Raw genomic sequence first — 22,468 nt, forward strand, 5'->3', positions numbered from 1 at the left:
TTTTACATCCATTAACCTCTGACTTTCTTGGTGATTCTGTGAGATAGCCACTCTTTATTATTTCCATTTTACAGATGAAGAAGCTAAGGGACCAGGAGGGGGGGGAATTGACTTGTCCTAAACCATACAGCGAAGGAAATGGTAAAGCCATGATTTGAACTCATGAAGTCTGGCATCAAAGCTCACACTGTATGTCCTCCAGAAGATTAAATTGCATAGTACATGGAAAGCACTTAGAACATTGTCTGGCACATGTCATAAAGTCATGAACTACTAGCTATGATTACCATTGCTATTATAATGGCTACATCAAATATAATTTGTTACATTTCACTTTAAATGAAGTCATAGGTTATCATTAAATGAGGTAGGTTTTACTTTACATTACGTAAAAGAAAATAATTGTTAGTCCTACCATGCTGTCTCATTACCTATTATTTTTTTATGACTGCACACTATCCCATTGAATGAACTTACAGTGATTAATTAGTCCTTGCTGTTGATTATATTTCTTTTAATCTTTCATTACTCTGTGTATCACTTTGGGCATAATCTTTATGCATTAAGTTTTCCCCCTTAATTTAGGTCATTTTTAGAAGAAATTCCCAGAAGTAAGAACTGTATATTGAAGGCCTGGAACATTTTTATGGCTGTTTATTCATATCAGAAATGGCTTTGCAAAGCCCTTATATCATGACGATGTCTTAGGGAGCCTGTTCAACAATTCGGTGTTTACAATTGTTATAAAACTGATTTCCATTAACACTAGCTTCGCCCAAAGGACCTACACAAAATAAATCTCATCCCTTTTCAGTATGACATACTTTCAAATATTTAAATGTTTAAAAATATATGCCTTGTCCACCCACACCCCTGTATAATCTCTCAACTCTCCTTCAGATGTTTTCCTGCATGCTCAACACTCCCGCCGTTCCCTCAAGCATCTCTAATTGGACAAAATGACTGGACGCTTAACACTCTGAGTCATAGTCTCCTAAATGCATTCCATTGTGCCCCTGTCCCTCTTAATTGGGAGATTCCAGACATGGCCTAACAGAAGGGAGCACAGAGGGGCTATCGCCTTTCTTGACCGGGGCATTTATTTCCAGCTATAGAGCCGAAGGTCACATTTGCATTTTTGGCACCAAAATACCCTGTTGGCTTGTGGGTAATTGCTGTCAACTCACTCCCCTATGGCATGTTCACACGAACTCTCACTTAGTCGGGTTTCCCACATCCTGCACGGATCTCGATCATAGCATGCAGTTAAGTGAAGTTATTGACAGAGGTTTCCACATAAACTTTAACTAGTTTGTGTAAGCTTCTTTTCCCAGAATGTTGAGATACTTCCGAAGGCCCCGATGGGCATATTGATTTACTTAACGAGTGTCTTTATGCTTTTTGTGTCTTCATTGAAGACGTTAGTAAATATGCAGGCCAAGGCAGCGCCACAGGCAGCCGTACGGTCCATAATTGGAGTCCCTTGGTGGCTAGCAGGCGGTGTCTCTGGTCTCTGAGTCTATGACTGTAGCAATTCTGCAGCAGAGCATCAGGCTCTCTGAAGTCGCCCTAGTACCTGAAAAATCAGCCCCATTCATCCATCCCATTTCTGCAGATCTCACAGAACACCTGGTTTAATGGCTTGCTAGGACTGAAATCAATCACGATTTTATTTTTTCCATTAATTATTGACAGAGTGATTCTTTTTTTAAAAATTCTGTCTTAAAAAGACACATAGATGATTTTAACCTGGGTCTCTTAATTTTCCTTGTTTTCTTTTTTTTTTTTCTTTTCATTTTTCTGAAGCTGGAAACAGGGAGAGACAGTCAGACAGACTCCCGCATGCGCCTGACCGGGATCCACCCGGCACGCCCACCGGGGGCGACGCTCTGCCCACCAGGGGGCGATGCTCTGCCCATCCTGGGCGTCGCCACGTTGCGACCAGAGCCACTCTAGCGCCTGGGGCAGAGGCCAAGGAGCCATCCCCAGCGCCCGGGCCATCCTTGCTCCAATGGAGCCTTGGCTGCGGGAGGGGAAGAGAGAGACAGAGAGGAAAGCGCGGCGGAGGGGTGGAGAAGCAAATGGGCGCTTCTCCTGTGTGCCCTGGCCGGGAATCGAACCCCGGTCCTCCGCACGCTAGGCCGATGCTCTACCACTGAGCCAACCGGCCAGGGCCAATTTTCCTTGTTTTCTAAGTACCTATCATCTAGCATCTACTAATATTAAATTTTATGATGATCAGATGTTTATTATTCCTAATGTCTCTATCAAATTATCAGTTTCTGATGAGAAAAATTCATTTATACTTTCATGGGTGTTTTATAAACTTAACACAGCAGCAGGCTTAACCAATAATTATTATCTCGGCCCACAAATTAAAAAAATATGATAGAGTAATATAAAATAATATGAAATATTTTGAGTTCTCTCTCCTATATATTTTATGGGTTTTTTATAAATTCAAATCAATCTGCAATTTAGAAAAGACACTGTGTATTTTAGATAATATCAACTTAATAATAGAGGATGACTAATTATGTCTGTGGCAACTGCTGTCAGTGCTCTTAGAAGAGTCATAAAATAACTAAAATAAAATGTTTCTTGTTGTTCAAAAGTGTTAATTGAGTTATTTAACTTCCAGGGTGCTTATTGGTTCTCCTTTAGTTGGCCAGCCCAAGAACAGAACTGGGGACGTCTATAAGTGTCCAGTCGGGAGGGGAGAATCATTACCTTGTGTAAAGTTGGACCTACCAGGTACGTAAAGTCAAAATGTTCAGTCTGGTCCTAAATTATGGCCAGTATTCTAAATGAAAATAAATTTCAACCAACTCAAGAAAATATTAAAAGTAGCCTATAAACATTCTCAGACGTTTTTCTTCAGATTTACACAAAGTGATATTTTCATTCCCTCTGCCCTTCATGTGCTGTAGAAATTCATTAGAGAATAGCCATAGCTTTAGAAGATCTCACTAGTTTTGCAACTTTTAACTGCCTCCGTTGTTCAGCATCCTTCGTGTAAACCACTGGTAACACGAAACAACTGCTCCGAATATACCTGCCATCACATTTCCTCCAAGAAACTCAACTTAGTTTTTGTTTTGTTTTGTTTTTTAAATGGCACAAGAAGGATTGGAAGAGATAAATCAAATTTTTAAAAGAGAAGAGCGCAGGTACATTTATATTGAAATAGAGATATTGGATGGAAACACCACTGTAGTTAGAACACAACTAGAAAATTCCTGCTAGACCTACCCAGGAACTGGAAACCTGTCTTGTTCTATACAATAGTAAGTACTGTGGAAATGACTCATAACCTGCAGATGTATTTAAGATACTGTATTTTTTAGTTCTCCTGTGTAAAAATTTTCTATCTGTTCATTTATTGTGAACATTTTTTCCTTTATGTTCATAAGCATAGTTATAATAGCTGCTTTCTTATCCATTACTGATGATTCCAGCATCTGGAATTATCTCAACATCACTTTCTATTGATGATCTTTCTCTTGGAGTTGGGTCACATTGTTCTGTGTCTCATTAGGGTTAGTAATTTGGGACAGTATCCTGAATGACACTTTTGAGTTATAAGTGTGGAGATCTAGATGTTATATGCCTTGGAGTAGTCTCACCTTTTGTCTGAGCAGGCAGTTTTCTTGGCTGAACTTAGTTTCCAAACGGCAGTGGGAAGCCAGGGTAGTTGAAGGTTACCTGGCACATATGTGGTTTAGGCCAGTGGTCCCCAACCTTTTTTGGGCCACAGACCGGTTTAATGTAAGAAAATATTTTCAAGGATCGGCCTGTAGGGTGGGACGGATAAATGTATCACGTGACCGAGACAAGCGTCAAGAGTGAGTCTTAAATGGATGTAACAGAAGGAATCTGGTCATTTTTTAAAAATAAAACATCATTCAGATTTAAATATAAATAAAACGGAAATAATGTAAGTTATTTATTCTTTCTCTGTGGACCGGTACCAAATGGCCCACGGACTGGTACCAGTCTGTGGCCCGAGGGTTGGGGACCACTGGTTTAGGCCATTCAGACATTTGAACAGAGTACCTGTGTGCGTATTGGAACTCTCCTTTCAAGGCTCTACTTTCCAAGATACACCCCCCTGACCTCACCATTGCTGTCATTGCCCCAACATCTGTCCTCTCTTTTTCCAAGGCAGAAAGACTAAGAGAGTTCCATCTGAGGTTCTTCCCTCGAGGGAAACAAACACACACACCAGACCAGAAACTTGTCCCTGCCAATCTGTTCTGACAAGTATAGGCTCCCCTCCAGTGCCTATCTGCTCTGAGTTGCTTTCCATTGCCTGCAGACGATTGGTTTGTACCTCATTTCTGCCCCCCCCCCCCCCCACTGCCTTGTGTTTATATCAGTAGTTATTTGTAGAACAGTTGTTCTGACTGGAGCTACTCCCCCATCACTGGGCACTGGAGCAGAGTTTTCATGTGAGCTGGAGATCCTAGCTACATCAGGAAGAGTCGGGAAGTTTCTACTGTCATCCCTAACGCCTTCAGGGATGCTCACCCCCGAGTAACAGACTCCAATGCGGATTATTCAAAACCATTGTAGATTTCAGCTCAGTTTCAGGGGCTTTCCTAGCAAATCAGACTAAACTCTGGGGCAGAGACTGCTGTTTAGATTCATACGTCAGTGGCCCATTCAGGAATCTGAGTTTCCATTCCTTTCTTTCAATCCATATATAGATAGTCTTAAGGTAGGAAAAATTTCTAGGCATGAACAGTGAGACAGATCTCTCTTGGATTTGAGTTTTGCCACATTCAAGTACATCAGTGCTCTGCTAAACAGGGATTAGAAGCTTTTGCTTTTTCTGTCTAACTTTTTCTTTTTCTTTTTTTATTTTCATTCTTATTCTTTTTTTTCTTTATTTCTCTTTCTTTCTTTCTTTCCCTTTCTCTTTCTCTTTTTCCTTCCTTCCCTCCTTCCTTCCTTCCTTCCTTCCTTCCTTCCTTCCTTCCTTCCTTCCTTCCTTCCTTCCTTCCTTCCTTCCACTCTTTTCTTTCTTTTTTAATGTGAATAAGCAGACCTTCTTGCCAATTTTGCCCATCGGTGTGCTTTAAGACCCAGCATTCCTATTTAGGATGTCAAAGGTAGTTCCTTCACCGTGTCTTTTTTTGTTTTTTAATCCACACTTCCTGACCACTTGTCTAATCATCCTCCAGTTTTCCTTGTAATCCTCATGATGCTCCCCCACCATGATGTTAAAATTAATGGTCAGAAAAAAAACTGTATTTGAGTTTTCTTTTCTGGTCTTCTCTCCGTTTTCCTTCTTCTTGCCAGAGTCACGTTTCATCATTGGTCACATGTAACATGTGGATATAACATGTAAGACAAGTGTGTAAGTTGACATCCCGTGTGCCATATTACGAGACTAAAAACTTTTATTTGTTTTAGTTAACAAAAATATGTGAAAGACAGCCCCACACCCTCGCAGCCCTGATAGGAAATGCTGCGTTCTTTTCCAGTTCAGCAAAACTATTTGGGACGGCGATCCAGAACAGACAAAGTTTCTGGGACCTATGCCATGTTTGCAGCCCCAGCGGGTTCATCATTTCCCTTAATGATGCTCTGAAGACCGTTCAGTCAAACAAAAGGAAGAATGTGCTATCTTATGAGCGGAGCAAGTAGAAAGTTTTAACTAGAGGACAATTTCACTCTGTTTTCCACCTTTATAAAATCTTGTTCTATTTTTTTGTTTGGTTTTTGTTTTTGTTTTTTTTTAGTTAACACATCAATTCCCAACGTCACAGAAGTAAAGGAGAACATGACATTCGGAGCCACACTCGTCACCAACCCGAATGGAGGCTTCCTGGTAAGACCGCAAAGGGTCTCAATAGTGTAATGAACCGCCCTTGTCGGTCTGGTCAAGGCGGTGACATCATTTTTTAAATCTCATAGTGGTTTTTTTCGTTTTGAAAAGGCATGTGGACCCCTGTATGCCTACAGATGTGGACATCTGCATTACACAACTGGAATCTGCTCCGACGTCAGCCCCACCTTTCAAGTCGTGAACTCCATTGCCCCCGTGCAAGGTACTGGTTGTGTCCCCTCTCCGTGCCCTTTCACGCTGGAAAGTGCCAGCAGGGAACGAGACGTGTGTATACACAGGAGCATACCCAAATGCCGGACGTATTTTCTCAGCTATCAGCATGACCAAGTTAGGTCAGCATTTGCTTTGCCAGTACCTAACTGAACCTCACTGCTGTCTTCGGAATTCAATAGTCGTGCAAATGACCTTCACAGAGTAGTGTGTAAACCTTGTCGCCAATGTTGTTTTGGTTGAAAGGGGGGAGTCTCTTGGAGGCTGGCAACCTCATCTGAGATATGCACAAAATGAGAACCGTTCTAACATGCGTATGGAGAGTTTCCAGAGATCACGCATTCATTGTGCATTAAAATCAGGTCGGGAATGAGCTTTACTTGATACAAACTCCAAAAATCCATTGATAGTGTATGCAGTGAGTATCATGTTTACTTTTTTTCTAAAACGACGTTTTCTGGTTATAGAAGCCCAGGTCTCCCCTTCGTAATGCATCAGTGAGGGTTTAAAAGTCAGCTCCTCTCAGCTAAGAAGACACCCCGCATAGCTCTGAAAACACAGACCCCCGAATCCTTACAGGTGACTTCCTTCTTTCACAGAATGCAGCACCCAGCTGGACATTGTCATTGTCCTGGATGGTTCCAACAGCATTTACCCCTGGGAGAGCGTCACGGCATTTCTGAACAACCTCCTGGAAAGAATGGATATCGGCCCTAAACAGACACAGGTATGTAACCTTGGGTGTTGACCTCTGTTGTCTTAAAAATTAAAATGTATGAATATTTTTAGTAGAACACAATAGTCTGAAAATGAATTAATTAATAAAGCTAAAGTTCAGAACACATTTTATATTATATTACATGACCCGGTTCAAATTCCTGATAAAGGGGTTGTTTATTGGCAGACCATATGATTTTTTTTAACAGAAAATACTGTGAAAGCTGCCATTTTCAGTGCTCTTGGGAAAGGTCCCCTAGAGCTTGCTGTAAAAACATATTTAAATGATGAAATGTGTGTAGCCACCTTGGTGAAGTCAGAGCAGGGTTTCAGAGTTTGTGGGAGCTAACCTGACATCCCAAATCACCCACCACATTTTCACCTCCATTCTCATATCACAAAAATACAGTAGGCATTGACCACCGGGCATCGCTTACAGTCTGGTTTTCCCCTATATTTAATAATTTATTTCCTTAAACAGAAAACAAGTGCTCCATGCGTTAGCTGCAGGCTGGCGGACAGATTTTTTTTTATGTCTTTTTTCACCCCTTGGTGTCTGTTTCTAAACACGGCCCCTTGATTGCCACTGGATGGACAAGGGGACCCTCTCATGTGACTCTCCCACATCAGACGCTGAGGTTGGGTTTAATGAATCTAATTTTTATTACATTTATGTGGCCACTATGTCCAGAGGGCTCAAAACAGAGAGAAGACAATGGATAACAGGCAAATTAAATGTCAAAGCAGGGTCCATGCTTCGAGCGTTCACTCGATTAGCACTAGAGTCCGAGTCAACCCTGTGGCCTGGTTTGGGGACCACGGGATGGCGGGAGAACCGGGGACTGTACGTGCGGTAGGAGAGGGAGGAGTTTTCCTATCTCTGACCGCTCTGCTGTGAGGAAATTAATGGGGCCCTGAGAGAGCTGTCTGTCCCCACCAGTGCTCGTCACAGCCACATTAATACTGGGACGGAAGTTCTTACATGTGTGTACATCGTGTTCGTGGGTGCATATACACATACAAATAGATATGAAAGCATGGGCATGTATATCTGTGCGCGTATCCATATAAATATATGTAAACATATACAGAAACATACATTTCCCCCCAAAAAGATGGTAGTGGAAGATTGCAGAAATAGACTCAGCCTTCTAAGTGCAATGCCACATGGCTATGTCCTCCCGCTGCGTGGGTCTCTCTGGAGAGCTGGGTGGGGCACAAGTGTGAGTTTCTCCAACGGGAGAATAAAGAACTTGAACTCAGTGTGAAACCATTCTAGGATAATTGTCTTTTCACATCACAAAGTGTAAATTTTTCTGGATGCCAGCTTCTCTGCAATTGGTCTTTCCCAATGAGTCACCAGAGGCATAGAAAGGCTGGTCTGTGTCTTCCTGCTGCAGGCTGTCAGGCAGCTCATGTCCTTTAAAAGGCCGCTTCAGGGCCCTGGTAGGTGGATCAGTGTATAGAGCGTCGGCCTGGCATATGGACATCCCAGGTTCGATTCCCACTCAGAGCACACAGGAGAAGCAGTTGTCTGCTTCTCCCCCCCCCACTCTCCCCTTTCTCTCTCTCTTTCCCTCCTGCAGCCAATGGCTCAGTTGGTTCCAGCCAGTGGCTCAGTTCATTCCAGGGGATGGCCCTGGTGCTGAGGATAACTCCACTGGAGAACATCAGCCTCAGGTGCTAAAAATAGTTCGGTACTCAAGCATTGACCCCAGATGGGATTGCCATGTGGATCCTAGTCACATGAGGGAGTCTGCCTCACTATCTCCCCTCCTCTCACCTAAAAAAAAAAAAAAAAACCTACTTCAGAATTGTGACTTGTTCCTCCTCCCGGTCCAAACGGACCCCTTTATTTTCTCTCCTGAAGACCCCTCTCCCTTCCTGTGTCCTTTTCCTCTTCCCCTATCCTTTCTCTCCTTGTTCAATAACATTTCATAGAGCCATAAAATTAAGCCAGAAGACATCTTCGAGGTTGTTTTGCCAAGAATCTCAATTTGTGGAGGGGACACGAGAGGCTAAGTGACCTGTTGAAGGTTCCTTGCTTGTTTGACCGCAGAGGAGCGCACACAACCCTTCGTTCTACAGTCCAGTGTCCTTTTTTTTTTTTCGAGGGCTCTACTTCTGCAGGAGGCTCAGAGCTGGTCTCACCTGAGGGCCCGAAATAGCAGGTGTCTAGTCCTTTTCATTACCTTCCTTGCCAATCCTTTGTTCCCAATGCGGATAACAATCTTGGGACGTTTTAAAATCTCTCAACTTTTATAGTCATCTGAACGTGTGATTTTACTTTTAAATTCATTTATCTATTTTACTGTGAAAAAAATTAATCTTTGTGCAACTCTTGGTGGAAATCAGTGCAGCTGAGACACTTTTGAAGCTGCTGCACCACTTCAGGAAGAAGATGGACAAGACACTGAGAACTCAGTGTGGGTCTGAGACCGTGGCTCAGCTGGGCAGTGGAGTAACTAACCACTGACTGCTTCCATGCCCGGCCCATTCTGCTGATCTGTTCATGTTTCTAACATGCCAGAATTAATGCTACATTTCTATAGCAAGGCTAATAGAGGAGCTATTCTTCCGACCCACCAGAGGAATTCAAGCCCGCCAGGGTGGGCTTCGTGGAGTTAGGTCTTCCTTAGAGGGAACAATGACTTTATTCAGAGGGATCGGGGCTCGCCTTGGGGCCCACATGCTCCCAGTGAAGGGGGGGCACATGGACTCATTCTGAGGCAGGCAGGCAGGCCACATTCCCTCTGTTCTGAGACCCCACACCACAGAGAGAAAGAGCCCAGAATGAACTCTGCACACAAGTAACGTGTCGTATTTGCAGAGTTCCCCGGGGGAGCCTGCCCCCTGGAGAGCATGGAGCTACTGCACAGGCTGGATTTTGGGGTCGCAGTTGGCTTGTATCCTTCACCATGGAGCTTGGCCATGCTCACCCTTCGTTCATTCAGGGTTGCTCCCCGAGGAGCTGATGCTGGCCCCCCACCCTGGACTTCCAGACCTGGAAACACTGGACTCGGGCATTGTTATTATGTTGTGTGTGTGTGTGTGTGTGTGTGTGTGTGTGTGTGTGTGGCTTTCTCCTCCAGACTACAGGCTCCTCCACCATCTTTCTGTCCCTGTCACGGGCCAGCCCAGTGCTTTGTGGTGACATCGGTGACTACTTGCTGAATGAGCATGTAGATCACAACAAGCGCATTTTTATATTCTTCTCTGACGGATGGACATGTAGTGAGACTTGTCATCACTGGCATTTTAATGCCTGTAGCTGGCATGTTTTTAATCACTTAAGGATGCATTTCATATACTGTAGGCTTTCGTTACTTCTACCTTCTTTTCTAATGTTTTTCTATTTTTTTTCTTTGCTTAAGGTATATTAATGTCAAGTTTCACAAGTAATTCTCTAAACAAATGGGGTTAGACGGACCTATTTATCAGGCCATTGCTTTTGCTAAACTGTATTTAATGGGATTTTCAGTGTAACGATGGAAACTGTATTTACAGTGTGACCTTCCTGCAGTGGATTCAGAAAATGAATTCATTCATAGAAAATCCAGAAAAAAACTTCCTCTTCAAAGAAACTGTGTACTGAAAAGTATGCTTCTTTTTTTGTGTGTGGTCTTATAGTAACACTCTCTTAAGAGAGTAGACAATGTGTTTTAACCATTTTCCCCCCTGACTGGTTGCTAACATAATTTAAATAGTTGTGTGTGTGTGTGTGTGTTGTTGTTGTTGTGGTTGTTGTTGTTTTCAATCAAAGCACCAGTTCTGCCACCAGATTGCAGAGTTAGCTTTTGGAAGTTCTCCTCCCTGTTACGTCCCCCCCTCCTTCCGTGACAGGGGCAGGCACAGGGAGGAGAGGGAAAGTAGAGAGCTGGGGAGGGGTCCCTTGGATTCCTCGCTCATATCCCGGGTACAAAAGCCTTAAGAATGGAGTTGGCATGATTTCTCTGTCGAAAGCGCTGAGTGAGAAAGACCTCAGTGGGGAGGCACAGTGAGCGTGACGTGTCTACTAGCGTCAGGATATACGGCAACTCGTGCCTGAGTCCTGCCTGCGGTATCTAAAGGCAAGACCGTAGCCTCTCGGTGACAGGCACGTCAAAGCTGCCGCGGCTACGCCAGGGTGGCCCCCCTCCCAGAGTCCTTCTGTCCGCAGGAAGCATGTGCGGTTCCCAGGAGTTGTCACAGAGTTGTGTTAAGTCCTGTCCACAGACTCTTCTGCAGTGGGAAGGGAAGCAGAAGACAGCCCCATTCCTAGCCACTGCAGGAGTGAGGGGAGACCCCCAAGGAACCTGCGGGAAAGCTGTAAACACCGGTGAGCACGTGATCCTTCTTAGGAGAGTGCCATCCACACGGGAGCTCCTATGCCCTGTCTTTCTCTTCCCTGCCTCTGTCCCCAGACAGGTCACAAACTGCAGTCAGCAATCTCAAGGGAGCCAAGCAGGAGACAGCCAGCCGGTCCCCCATCTGAACTGTCTCCTCGCCTCCTGCGAAAAGACCTAATTATAAATCAGCCCTGATCATTTCTCTGGTCAGCTTTGGTTTAATTTAGGCTGCACCATGTAAGATTGTTGCTATCTGATCATTTTTTGACCGACAAACACAACAGTTCCACTTTAAATTAAAATACAGGGCATTTACATTAACAAGATGTTTTAAAACCAAGAATAAGAAAAATCATGAGACATTTCTCTTTCCATCCAGGGGTCACAGAACAACTTAAACCTAAGTGAGTTTTAAAAGGAGAATGGACCAAAGCATTTTGAGTTCAGATTACAGTTGTCTTCCCACTTATTTGTGAGGGATGTGTTCCAAGACCCCCAGTGGACGACTGAAACCACAGACGGTACCATGATTTTCCTATTCATACATACCTATGATAAAGTTTAATTTACAAATTAGGCATAATAAGAAATTAGCAACAACAATAATAAAATCGAACAATATACTGTAATAAAAGTTATGTGATTGTTCTCTCTCTCTCTCTCTCTCTCAATGTCTTACCATGCTACACTTGCCTTTCACTTAAAGGAAACACTTTCTGGCTTCTCTTTGGCTTATCTGAATTTCCAGGGTCACTCCTCTTGTGCTTTGGGGTTCGTTATTATTCAGTAAAATAACGAGGACTTGTACAGAAGCCCGGCAAGACCTGGGCAGTCAATCTGATAACCAAAACAGCTATTACGTGACTAATAGTCAGGTCGTGTCTACGGTGTGGGTAACGGGACAAAAGGGTGATTCATATCCGTCCCGGGTGGGATGGAGCAGCGGGCGAGGAGATTTCATCAGAACGGCGCACAGTTTAAAAGTTATGACTCGTTTGTAGCTGGCATTTTCCTTTTAATATTTCCAGAGTGCAGTTGACACTGCTGACAGCAAATCCACAGTTGAGGGCGGACTGCTATGTATTTCCTGAGTGTGTGCGTGCCCACATGCTCATGTGTGTGTGTGTGTGTGTGATGCTGTTACACTTCTCCACCTGGCACAGCAGGTGAAGATCAGCTGGGATGCCTGTCCCCAGCACTCACAGTGCTGTTAGTAAGTGCAAATACAGAAAGGCCGTCTCAGAGACATGATACGTTCCTGGGAGTAATGTCACTTCCACAAAGGAAAAAAAGGGAGGGGGCAGAGGGAGTGAAGGAGGAGGCAGGCAGGCAGATACAAAAGCCTGCATTCCCTAGACAGTGAGGACACCCATGTGGGAATGCAAGGCAAGAGACAGAAACAGTATCTGCCCCCCTTATCAGCAGTCTCATTTTCTGTGTTTATAGTGACCATGGTCCACCGTGGTCTGAAAATGTTAGATGGAAAATTCCAGATGTAAACAATTCGTAAACGTTAAAGTGCGAGCTGTTCTGGGTAGCATGATACAATCTGCCCCTGCTCTGCCCCATCCCACTCAGGACGTGAATCATCCCTTGGGTCTGGCATGTCCACACGAAGATATTTTGAGAAAGAAACCACACGGATGTAACTTTTATTACAGTAGATGGTTTGAATAGTTCTCATTTATGGTTAATTATTGTTGTTAATCTGACAGATTAAACTTGATCATAGGTGGGTATGCATCGGAATACCAAAGTGTACATAGGGTTGGCTACTCTGCATGATATCAACTGGGTCAGCCTCCACGGTGGGTCTTGGAACGTATTTCCCCTGAGGATGGCTGTGGTTGCTAGGAGCTTCTTCCCTGGTTCAGTGTGGTCCTGTCAAAACTTTTGCAAACATAGTCAAGGAATTTTTGTCAACCCATTTTTTACCCAAGACAGATAAAGGCCATAAAATTGCCTTAAAAAAAAACAACCAAACACCTAAAAAGCAAACATGAAACATCTGAGCTTGCCATAAAAGATATGATGGTGTAAACATTATAGAGGTCTTATTGATCCTCAACACCTAAGCATCACAGTGCTTTTAATAATGAATGAGAAGGATATAACTATGCCAACAACGAGTGCATTACCCTAAATAAAACCAGTAAATCGTGAGGCTTGATATAAAAGTGAAATATACTAATGGAACAATGTCTAGATTGTTCCCATCAAAAGGGTAGCATAAAGTTAAACCGGGCAAAATGAAGGAGAAAAATTAATTAAGTTTTAGGGACATTATTTATCTTTCCTTTTACTGCACACGTTACAGCCATTTCTCTGGTATCCTTGCTTATGAGGCCAGATTCACGGCCCTGAGGTCTGACGGGAAGCCTGGCTGGGCTGGGCAGCCAGACAGACCCCGGCCAATCATGGCTCCGTCCCTGTCCCTGCGAGGGGCTGGGAGCTGTGTCTGCTCCCTTGCTAGCTTCCTGATTTATGTCCATTGTCCTTCACCCCCAGGCACCACTCACCTGAGTTACCTTTCCAAGGTGAAGTTCAGATCCTGGCATTTCCCTTGATAAAGATCTCCTTCTGTTGCCTGCTGCATACTCTCCGGCCTCTCCAGGGGACTGTCAGGCATTTGTCACCTGGTGCCAGTCATTGCCACAGCCTCTTCCCACCCCCGTGCCTGCCTCTCTGCTTCCCCGTGGCTTCCCCTTGTCCAGGTGGTTCCTGAACATGCCATTCTGGGCTCATGGGCCCCCTGCTCCACTACCTCTCTCCAGACCAGGCTCGCGTGCCGAAGGGACTTCTTAGACTCCGTTCAGATGTCACTCTCTGCCATTTGCTGCAATCATTCCATTTGCCTTTCCCAAGAATAGCTCTCTCCCCTCCCCTCCAGTCCCCTCCCCATCCCCACGGTGTCTGCACACCCTTCACGGATCACCCTGGTCACTCAGTGTGTCACCTGCTGCTGCACGTGTTTGCTGTCTCCCCGGGCAGGCTGTGTGGATCCTCCTACGACAACTCATGCCTTCATCCTTTCCTCGTGAAACTCAGGTCAGAGTTCTCTGCGGTGCCTAGTACATGGGAGCCAAGTCAGTTACGTGGGGGAGATGGACTTCCTGGGGTTTTTCATTTCTCCTTGTGTTACAAACCATTATTGTAACGAGCCCCATCTCTCGCGCAGCTTCATGAAGTTATGGAGCGCAGAGGTCTATGCGTGCCCCCTTGACATGGTGTTTCAGGCTTTTCTAAATAGGTGTTCACTCATTGGCCCCATTCACCCGTGGTCCATATTCTCCCATTGTCTTCTTCCCTCTCCATAAAACTCTAATGTTCCCTGACCAGGCAGTGGCGCAGTGGATAGAGCATCAGACTGGGATGCGGAGGACCCAGGTTCGAGACCCCAAGGTCGCTAGCTTGAGCGTGGGCTTATCTGGCTTGAGTGAAAAGCTCACCAGCTTGGACCCAAGGCCCCTGGCTCAAGCGAGGGGTTACTCGGTCTGCTCAAGGCCCGCAGTCAAAGCACATATGAGAAAGCAATCAATGAACAACTAAGGTGTCACAACAAAAACCTGATGATTGATGCTTCTCATCTCTCTCCATTCCTGTCTGTCTGTTCCTATCTATTCTTTTCTCTGACTCTCTCTCTCTGTTCCTTTAAAAAAAGAAAAAGAACTCTAATGTTCCCTGGGCTTGCATTTCTGAGCCTGGACCAATTCTATCGCAGCATCCTCCTTTAAGCAAGCGGCCAGTTAAGACACCCTGCTCCGAGGACCCATATCTATCATCTGTCGGGTTTCTTTATGTTCCTGAGGCCTCATTTTATCTGCCTGTGAGCCGGCCCCATGTATGTCCTTGCCCATAGTGACGAAGGGTAAGCCTGGTTTCAGCTAGCAGCCCCAACACGGTCTGTGCAGATGGTTAAATTGGATGGCAGCCTGTCTTCCTGCCACAGGCACGCCCCGAATTAATTACCTTAGAAGCAGGTTGTAGGCAGGGCTGTTGTGCTGTAATTTGGGTAGAAAGAAAAGATAAGTTGGCCAGACACAAAGCCTGAGCCCTGATCAGGTTAAGCAATTGTGCATCTTAGGAATACCCAGAAAACCTCTTTATTGCTACCTTTCCTCCCCAAAGAAGCCATCAATTTTATAAAGGGGATTGTTGAGTGAAAACTGAAAGACTGACCTCATGCTGGGCGTTAAAATACAGGCGCTAGTGTTACAACTCTGATTTAACAATATAAGGTAATGATATAATTCTAACTGAGCAAACACTTCCATCCTTCCCCAGGACTTACTCACCTGACTGAGCAGCTGATTTAAGCACTCTATTTCTTGAACACCCTTGTTGTTCTGTTGTGACTTTAAGTCTCATGAGAGAAGAAAGAAAAGCCTTCCTTCCCATGATTCTCACAGGGTCCTTCCTCCATTGTCCTTACTGTCCCTGTCCCCTCTTTTGTCTCTACCCCCCCAAATGAAGCCAGTTAGGTAATTAATTCCTCTTAATTCAGTAGATGCTTATGAAACATTTTATTGATGAAGTATTATGCTACCTGTCAGGAGCGGTATTACAAAATACTTAAACTTTGTTCTCGATGGATCTCCAAAGAACTTCACACTTAGAAAATGAAGTAAAAATCTTATTTTTGGATAACTGCGATACATAACTGCAAATAATGATGAAAAGACCAGTGAATTCATCTTTCTAGTAGGTAACTCCTAATACTGGAAAGCACCGTTTTCTGGACTTTGTTGTTCAAGGTATTGCTTATTCCCTTAAATAAGAATAAACCATATCTTCCAATCTGTGATCCATGATGCATGTTTTCATGTTGAAAACTCTGAGAACATTTTCAGAAGGATTTGCTGAGGACTTGGAGTGGAGCAATTGGGACAGGAATAAAGGGGAGACTTGCTCTTTTGCACCATTTCAAATTTGTGGATTTTTTTTTTTTACTTCATGTAAATAACAGAGAGACAGAGACACAGAGGGGTCCTGCTCCAAAGATATATGTTTAACTTTGTGTTTTCCGTATTTGGCCATGGAACTCATTTTAAAAAATCATACCTGCTAACAGACAAAAGGGTGCTCATACTCCCTGGGAAATAGAGGGGAGATGTTAGTTTGGGGGTTAGGTGAAGAAGGGTTATAAATCTTATGTGTAGCCGGAAGCTTCTAGCAAGTGATACAGCCCTCTTGTTCACACAGCGGAATCCTTAGCCTGAACCAGCTCTCCTGGGTCTCTTTGGCCTTAGACAGTAATTAGATACCTGACTTTTTGTTCTGCTATTCAACAAGTTCAAATACGTCTCCCAGGAGGTCAATGTATCCATTTCATTTGTCTCAGAAAAGTAACTGCTCCTTCTCCTGGTGACCTACACCCGTCTTTTTAAGGGTCTATGGTTACTGTATCCATCCACTCTTTTCCTGATGTCATAAGCTGATGTCTTTCCAGACTCCTCTAAAGAAAGCCCCCAGCTAGCCAGCTGCTTTCCTTCGCTGTCTCCCTTGCTTGCTCGATTTCATTCAGCCAAGGTGCCTGGCCCCTTCCCTCCTTCATGAGTCCTCACCAGCACCCTACCAAACCCCACCCCCTGGTTTTCTGGGTCGTTGGCTGCTTCATGCCCACTGTGATGATTGTTAGTTGTTTTCTTTTTCTCAATCTCTATAGTGCTTTAAATTCGTTGTCATCCTGACATATTTTGAAGGTTCAAAGCTGCTTTGCATTCTTCTATTCTGCGTAACACCTGCTACCTGTTCTTTCCCTGGGTGTTGGGAAGCTGGGTCACCCCCCTCCACTCCCCACCCTCGCCCTAGACCTTTCAGTGGGAGACAGTGAAATGTTTGTGGTCTCCTCTACTCCCTCCTCCTCGCGCTGTGAACCCACCCCTTGGCTCGCTGGGTGTCTTGTTATTTAGCTCTGATGCTAACTGATTCTGTTGCATGTACATACATCCCCATTGTGCTGGTACAAGCCTATCTCCTGTGCTTTCAATTAGATACGAAGACGGGACTGAAACCATTTGTATTGAACCGAGTTTTACCAATTCTTGGCAAAGCATTACCGCATTTATTTGGTCATATATCTGTGTTCCTGGGATAGAACATAATAAATGGGCCCTTTTCTGGGGAAGACATAGCCGCCCTTCCTCGACCTAGTTCCTAAGGTCCGGGATCAGTCCGGGGCCTGCACCAAATGCCATTTCCCTGAGGTTGGAGTTTCCACAACCCACTGTTCTCCTTTCCCACACTGCTTCGTGCTTCTCTTCTCCTGCTTATCATTCTTTGCCTCCTATCTCAGTTTCCCACTGGCTTATGGGAAATGTCACAGTCATGTGGTAAGAATGCCCAGAGGTCAGCTGTGAGCCCAGTGAGAAACCTCGGGAAGAGATAAGAGCATACCACGAGCTGGGATACCCGGCTGGCTCCTCACCCTGCTCTGGGCCCCGCCAGAAGCCAGAACTCAGTGCGGCTGGGAAGACAGAGCACGCAGACCAAAGCGCCAAGGAAAACGCAGTCCCACGGGGGCGGGGCAGAGGGAAGACCAGCATGGGCGACCCTGGTGACCCAGCAGGCAGCTTCCGACAGAGAAAGTGAACAAGAACCTTACAGAGTGAGCAGCACCCGCTGAGTTGAGGGCGAGGAAGGGCCTTGGGTGTGGGGAAGAGTTTATCCTGGGCAGCCCCGGTGGTGAGGAGGTATGGGGAACGCAGGGCCAGGCTGCCATCAGGGAGGATCACTGAATGCTAATCGCCAGGCCCCCTCTTGCAAGGGGCCGCAGCTTGAAGTCTGATCTTTTCTTCTATTTTAATTAGAATAAAAATTCTCTTTGAAAGTTTATTTCAGAGGCCCTGGTGTAGGCAGTGGAGAGGTAGTAGAGATGATCAAACCAGGAAACATGATGAAAGCAGAATTTCCAGACAGGTGGTCAGCCGTTAGCATGTGACTGGCTTTGGGGAGGGTGGGACCGGGAGAGAGAGAGCAGTGGAGAGACCCCCGTTGCCGTGGTGTGGAGAGACCACTGTTGCCATGGACCAGGCCCCAGGCAGTGACATCGGCCTGGATGGAGGAGGGGTGGAAACACAGCCACCTGAGGTCCAGCCGCCTGAGGTCTGGCCACCCAGAGGCAAGCCCTGAGAGAGGGGACCCAGTGATGGTCGCTTAGGAAGGAAGTGCTTCCACCAGAACGTAGTAAGGGGTTGGGGGAGCAAAACAGGGTAGCCGCAGAGGACAGAGAAGGCTGTGACTTCAGGTGACGTCTAGGCCTCAGCCTGATCGGGCAGGGGCCCCAGCATTGTCAAGGGGCGGGAGGAAGGACATCCCCAGGTGCTCAGTCTGTTTGAACCTTTGGGGCAAAGCAGCTCTAGCTATCTAAGGACAGTCATCTGTAAACAGTTCCAGGTGGAGTTGTTAGAAGCAAAGTATAGAGAAAGGGTGAGAGAATAGTCCATTAGGCCTTCTTTTCCTTCATATTACTCACAAAGAAGAAGCTTGTAGATGTAAGGTATTTTTCCCCGCCGAGGAAGAAGGAAGGGGCGTAGCCACGAAGTGTGGATAAGCAAAAGCTTTATTGAATACAGAGCACTTCCTAGACGATGTTCCCTGGTCCAGGGGACACGGGCCAGGGAAGTCACGGGATTAAACTGTGTGGGAGATATTTAAAGGGTCCTCTACGGTGGCCGAGTTATTATGACCTGGCAAAATCTCACTGGCTGGCAGACAGTCGCTCTTTTCCCAAGGACTCCTGGGAAGTTTCTTTTGGCGCACATGGTTGTGGGCGATTCTAGCCAAAGTTCCCGGGTCTGGTTTCTCACGTGACCTTTCCCCATTATCCAGCAACCTTACATTCTAACCTTTTGTGTTAAATAGGGGTGCCGCTTATTCATCTGGCTACTTCCTGCTGGTTAGGGGCATCGTGGGGAGGGGCAATCATAAGGTGGTGACTTTGAGGGGAGTCAGGAGACTTTCTAACTCCTCCTGGGTTTCAGCACCAAATGTAAGGTATTTTTCCCCACCGAGGAAGAAGGGAGGACGTAGCCACAAAGTGTGGATAAGCAAAAGCTTTATTGAGTACAGAGCGCTTCCCAGACAACGTTCCCTGGTCCAGGGGACACGGGCCAGGGAAGTCGCACAGATTAAACCGTGTGGAAGATATCTAAAGGGTCCTCTGGGGTGGTCGAGTTATTATGACATGGCGAAATCTCACTGGCTGGCAGACAGTTGCTCTTTTCCCAAGGACCCCTGGGAAGTTTATTTTGGCGCACATGGTTGTGGGCAGTTCTAGCCAAAGTTCCTGGATCTGGTTTCTCACATGACCTTTCCCCATTATCCACCGACCTTACAGTAGAAGTGAGAGAAATGTTGATAGATAGATAGTAGATAGATAGATAGATAGATAGATAGATAGATAGATAGATAGTCAGAGACAGACAGATGTGCTACAAAGCGCTGGTCTATGACTTACCAAGTCAGAAATATTTTGCTATTCCTGGTGTGAGGAAAAGGTGTCCAGATAACCCCCTAGTTCCTAGTAGGTTCTATAGGACAAAGAAGTGTGTTGTCAGCATACAGACTTATGGGGCAGAGCAGCCCTTTGTGATTGGCTTGACTTCCCCCTCTTCTCACACGAAGTCCTCGCTGTGTGTGAGCCAGACCCTCTCTTTTTCCTGGAGAGTTAACAGCACATGACTAGACTTCGATTGAAAGTCCATGAGAGCAAAGTGTATGCTAATAAACAGTCGTAGGGCTTTTGGGGCTGTACAGCCCTAACTTTAGAGTGACACCAGTCTACAAGTGGCGGGATTTTTATTTCGCAGAAGGACACCCCATGAAGGCAATAGTTAGACTTGGCCAGAGCTGGCAGTTAGCCAAGTGAGTTAATGAAGGGGGAAATAGGTTAAAGGAGCTAAATGTTTGCAAGTCAGTGATTATGGTGATGGACCCTGGAATTCAGGCTAGATAAAAAGAAAAAAAGAAGAAGAAAGAAAGAAAGAAAGAAAAAGAAAGAAAGAGAGAAAGAAAGAAAGAAAGAAAGAAAGAAAGAAAGAAAGAAAGAAAGAAAGAAAGAAAGAAAGAAAGAGGGAGGGAGAGAAGGAAGGAAGGAAGGAAGGAAGGAAGGAAGGAAGGAAGGAAGGAAGGAAGGAAGGAAGGAAGGAAGGAAGGAAGTTCTATGAATTAATGGGAAGGCCGAAGGAAGGAAGGAAGGAAGGAAGGAAGGAAGGAAGGAAGGAAGGAAGGAAGGAAGGAAGGAAGGAAGTTCTATGAATTAATGGGAAGGCCTGCTGCGGCCCAGGAATGAATTAGATATAGTAGGTAAATAAGCTGAAGTTAATGGTCAGAGAGAACACTTGAAATTGAGACCGAGGTGAACCTGTTTTCCCAGGTGACAAGGTCTATGGTACGATCGTGGGAGTCGATGTCACAGGTGAGCTGGAGAAAAAGTTTACTGGGCCTAAGGACGTCGAAGCAAAGAGAGACTAGGGTATCCGGTGGACTCGTCCAGGTAGTAAAATGCCCACGAATAATGACCCAGGAGTAACGCTTCCCAAAGTCCATTAGCCTCCTGCTTAAGCAAACAACAAAGCGAAAGGAACACACACCCAGCTCTGTATGAGGTCCCGAATGGGTAAGCAATTAACTAACTTCCCCAGCGGCCTTGACATAGGCCTTGACCTAGCGTGGTGCCTACCTTGAGATGTGATGATTATCCAGTTAACAAGATCATTTCACTTACACTGAGCATCTCTGCACACAAAACAACCTGAACCCTACATGATTCTTCCTTAATAGTAATTCAGTGTCTCCTTGGGTCGCTAATGAAAAGCCCTAAGGGTCACTGGGGGAGGAATTTCAGTTCTATGGAGAGACTAAGAGAGAACATTGAGTTCTGTCAGGGAACTAATCTGACTTGGAGTCATGGCTGTGTGCCCACCCATTTTATTTTTATGTGTGATTAGCCAGTTGTATCCTACCTTATTTATAAAGGGCCTCTGGCCATCTTTATTTTGATTCTAATAGCACATGGTCTTGAGTCAGAGGGCGATAGGTGTCAGGGCAAAGGTGTATGTTTGGACGAGCAGGGCTAACTGGGACACACACTGAGAAGGCTGCAGCTCGTTCAGCCTACAGAGTGCTTCAGCTTACACTTGCATCCATTCCCTGGTTATTTCTTATGTATCTCATCCCCGACAAAGCCATTCTGAGGAAGGCTTAGCCAGTTCTACTTTTTTTAATATATATGAACTTTCCTATAGTTTCTAGCATGTCTCTGTTAGCTAGCTAGCTGATCGGCTTCACTGAGTGGGCCCTCAACGGCAGCAGCCTTCAGCAGAAGTTAGCAGGATGGGCTGACCAGAGAACACAGACTTCGTGGTAGGGGGGCTGCCTTGTTGTGGGGGAAGCGGAGGGATGGAAGGAGCCCGGGACAAAGGTTGCATGTCTTACACTGGACCCCTGTCCGTCCTCTGACTCTGGCGAGTGAGTCTTTAAAACTCAGTTTCCTTATTTATAAAATGTGGAGGTGTTTCTGTTGCTGTGATTTAAATTAATTAGAAAAGAACATCTTAAAAGCAGTGACAATACAGGGTGGTATTCTTATTTCGGCATGGTTTCCCAGTTGCTCCGAGATGTCTAGGATACTAGTGGCTCAGAGATGATAAAGGTCATTTTAAAGCAGAGAGTCTCTTGTTTGTTTCTGCAAATGCCAGAGTAAGGTCCTGTTTTCCAGAAAGACCTAGCTATGGAAATGCATCTCTAAGTCAGGCATGCGATTGAGCCTAAAGTTTCTGACAACGGTGATGCCCGCAGGGGAGGCCGGAAGGGGCAATGCTCCTCTGTGCCACCCAGAGATGGCGTCAGACTTGGAACTAGGACTGGCTCTACAGCAAGCACCACAGGTGACCCTACCAGTGGGCACACTGGGTGATTGCCTTGGAGAGAAGGCAGCCCGGTCTCAACTGACGCCCCCTGCCCAAGAGATGAAGTGCCCAGAATTCCTACATGAAAAATACATCCCTTTGGGGTAAAGAATTCTCTGAGTCCCTGATTGTGGGGGTAAGAAAGGCTAAAGATAAAGTATCTTTAGGCACGAATCTCGATGTAGATTAGTTTGTTGGTTCACTTTAAAGGAGATGTAAAGAAAGAAATATAATTCATCTCTGTGGTGGGGAGAAGAAAATGAATCCAGGAAATTAAATCTGGGGCATGTGACCTTCTTTGTCATGGCACGTGATGGTGTGTCTGCCTGTATCATCCAGCCAATAGGGAGGAGGGGAAGAAAGGAGAGGACAGTGAGAGGGAAGACAAAGCACAAGACAGGAGTGGGGGAGAAGGGCTGACTGAGGGAAACAGCCACAGCAGAGGCGGG

The 22,468-nt window shown here is 45.4% G+C and overlaps 1 protein-coding gene across 1 annotated transcript in view; it reads left to right on the forward strand.

The window, feature by feature from the left end:
• The window catches only part of ITGA1 (integrin subunit alpha 1), a 183,594-nt gene that overhangs the window by 78,183 nt on the left and 82,943 nt on the right, over positions 1-22,468 (forward strand). The window contains exons 3-6 of the mRNA XM_066240685.1: positions 2,642-2,754; positions 5,748-5,836; positions 5,945-6,056; positions 6,664-6,791. Of these exons, the coding sequence (XP_066096782.1) occupies positions 2,642-2,754; positions 5,748-5,836; positions 5,945-6,056; positions 6,664-6,791 (442 nt within the window). The remainder of the gene's footprint in view (positions 1-2,641; positions 2,755-5,747; positions 5,837-5,944; positions 6,057-6,663; positions 6,792-22,468) is intronic.

Source organism: Saccopteryx bilineata, chromosome 1 (genome assembly GCF_036850765.1).
Source record: "Saccopteryx bilineata isolate mSacBil1 chromosome 1, mSacBil1_pri_phased_curated, whole genome shotgun sequence".
In the NCBI taxonomy this organism is placed as follows: Eukaryota; Metazoa; Chordata; class Mammalia; order Chiroptera; family Emballonuridae; genus Saccopteryx; species Saccopteryx bilineata.